Source organism: Corticium candelabrum, chromosome 6 (genome assembly GCF_963422355.1).
Source record: "Corticium candelabrum chromosome 6, ooCorCand1.1, whole genome shotgun sequence".
Taxonomy (NCBI): domain Eukaryota; kingdom Metazoa; phylum Porifera; class Homoscleromorpha; order Homosclerophorida; family Plakinidae; genus Corticium; species Corticium candelabrum.
In genome coordinates this window covers 2,737,780-2,740,388 of record NC_085090.1, presented here as the reverse complement: position 1 = coordinate 2,740,388, position 2,609 = coordinate 2,737,780, and the positions used below count along the sequence as shown (strand labels likewise).

At 40.6% G+C, this 2,609-nt stretch overlaps 1 protein-coding gene across 1 annotated transcript; it reads right to left on the bottom strand.

The window, feature by feature from the left end:
- LOC134181221 (uncharacterized) lies at positions 1-2,250 on the bottom strand. The gene has a single exon (XM_062648457.1). The coding sequence runs from the start codon at positions 1,690-1,692 to the stop codon at positions 349-351; it is 1,344 nt and encodes a 447-aa protein (XP_062504441.1). The 5' UTR covers positions 1,693-2,250; the 3' UTR covers positions 1-348.
- Positions 2,251-2,609: the final 359 nt, after the last annotated feature.

Here is a 2,609-nt window from a genome sequence, read left to right as displayed (position 1 = left end):
GTCTGTCCCAGCATTAAAGTCACAACCGAAAATGGGCAGCTGAGGGGCCACTTTGGAAGATACGGGATTGATACGGGCATCATTGCATAGCTCTTGATTCCCTTTATTCAATTATGGCAACGTGTTGTTGATAGGGTGTATTAGAGAGGAGATACAGCACACTTTAGAAATATAATGAGATAGAGGGTGGAGTTATGTCAATCAACGTTCTCTAAATGCATAGCTTGCCAAATTAGTTTCAACTCTTTAAGATAAAGACTGTAATTGAGACTGAAGTTGATACTCTAATGGACATATAAATTAGCTACCTGCTGTTGCTACACCCTGTACAATACCAAAGGTCAACAGTTAGTCACTTTCTGTATCGCTAACAGTTACTTCAGACTCAGAGCTCGAGGTGTCGCCATGGCCTACTTCTATTACCATTCGCTCAACTAGGTCGTCCCTCAGTCCGTCTACTTCCCAATAGTGTTTCTCCACCTTTTCTCGTACATGTTCCACACAGCCAGCCCATCGATCTGGTGTGACTTCCAGCATTCCTTCTCTGGCAAGTTGCAAGATGTTCTCCATAGTAAAACCACTGATCCCTGTATTCTTTCTAGCTGCATAACCTTTGACTTGTGCCCATGCGAGCTCTATAGGATTTAGTTCACAGTGACCAACAGGGAGACGCAAACAGCAGTGTCCCTTTTCTTGTGCAAAGACGTCTGTTTGGTATACAGAAACAGGATTGGTTGCCCAAATTAAGAAATATAGTTCAGCTTTTAACATCTTCTTTTCATGACGAATTTTATGCTTTGCAAGCCAGTCTAACATATCCTGTTTTCTGCTTGACTTGGTTGGTATTTTTTCAACAACTGCGTTGTGGTACTTGGCATTATCCAACACAATCACAGATCGAGGTGGACAGTTTGGTAACAGCTTCTCTCTAAACCACTCCATGAAATGTAAAATATTCATTTCGTTGTGATAATCGCCTGAGTCTCTTTTGCCAACAAAAATCAGTTCAGCTCCATCAATCCACCCTTGCTCACAACCTGCATGAAGGATTATGAGTCGTTTTCCTTTACCACTAGGAATCTTGAGGCCACCTTTCCCGTCATAGTCTGTCCAGCATTTTGTCACTGTATGGTGCTGATTTAGCCATGTTTCATCAAGGTAGATAATAGGCCTACCTTCTGATCGAAATCGTTTGATTTCTTTCAGGTATTGGGCTCGTGAGGCCACAATGCGGTGCTGTTCGTATAAACATTTTTTTCTGTTCATAGTTTTATGTCGAAAGCCCATTCTGCTAATGATCCTATGCAAACTTGCCCTTGAATATGGAAACTCCTCTTCTTCTACTAGAGCAGCATGGAGTAGTGTTAATGTGGGGAAGACTTTGTCAGTGTAGAATTTATGAATTCTTCTCCTGATTACAGCCTCTTGAAAATTGTCTGTGTACTCTCTAACTGGTCCACTGTGTTCTTTTCTCCCTCTCTTCCTTGGACTTTCAATATGTTCCTTATCTCTATGTTCTCTGCAGATTCTGTAGATTGTTCTCTGGTGCATCCCTGTTGCTTCTGCTACTCTCTGGATCGGTTTGTCCAGAAGGATGGGGCCATCCTCCTTTTCTTTCACAAAGAAATCTCTCACGGAAAGCACAATTGACTTTTCTATACTTCTTATATGTCTTCCTGATTGTGTTGCCATTGGAAAATAGATAGAAATTGCTGGGTTTTTTATAGGCAATGCGTGGGACCTCCAAATGGAATCTCTGGTGACTGCTATAAACTTGTTACGTCACCTGCACTACACAGTCTGTTTCCGGTTTGGATACTGTTATCATTTTGCTTCTGAAAATGCATCTGAGTTCTGATTGACTGCAGACTACTAAGTTAGAACTTGGACTGTAACAGTTATGGGGCTTATTGAGTTCCAACCAGCCGCGTAAAAGAAAATGCGTTGCAATTGTTTTTACACAGCTGCAAAGGACAGATGTCCGCTAATTAGGCAGGCCCTCCCAAGTTGCACACCACATAGATCTACTGAAGAACTTCTTGTAGCCAAGCTACTGTAGCTAAAAGATTTGGATGTTGTGGGTACGTACAGGGAACACTTACTTATCTAGTACCTGTGTTAGTTTACCTGGAGGGGATAGTAAACTGAGGCTAACTGGATCTATAATTGATTGTTGCAACAACATTGCATATGGTCCTTACAAGGTGCAGGGTTTCCTCAGCCACTCCCAAGTTACTCCCCCAAACCCGTTATGACTTTAATTCTGAGACAGACTTTAGGAGAGGTATTAGCAAGAAATTTACTGTGGACTATTTATAGTATGCTGTGGTTATCTGGTCTTCATGACAGTATATGTCTGGCAAAGAACCTCGTCAACGTCATTGAAAAAGGATAAATAATGGTCATAATTATTAGAAGACAGATCATATATATACTATAATAGTGTATATATAAACAAAGGTGGTTACGTAAGTGTGCCAAGCAGGTGGGGCAGTATTGGCCCATTTTAAATATGGATAATTATCAATATTTATTTCTCATTCCACAAATTTATTTTTTGGGCATAAGTATCATATACTATGTATATAAATCATACAACAGCAACAATT

Excerpts from the sequence above, each read along its gene's own strand:
- LOC134181221 (XM_062648457.1), bottom strand. The coding sequence starts at position 1,692 with ATGGCAACACAATCAGGAAGACATATAAGAAGTATAGAAAAGTCAATT.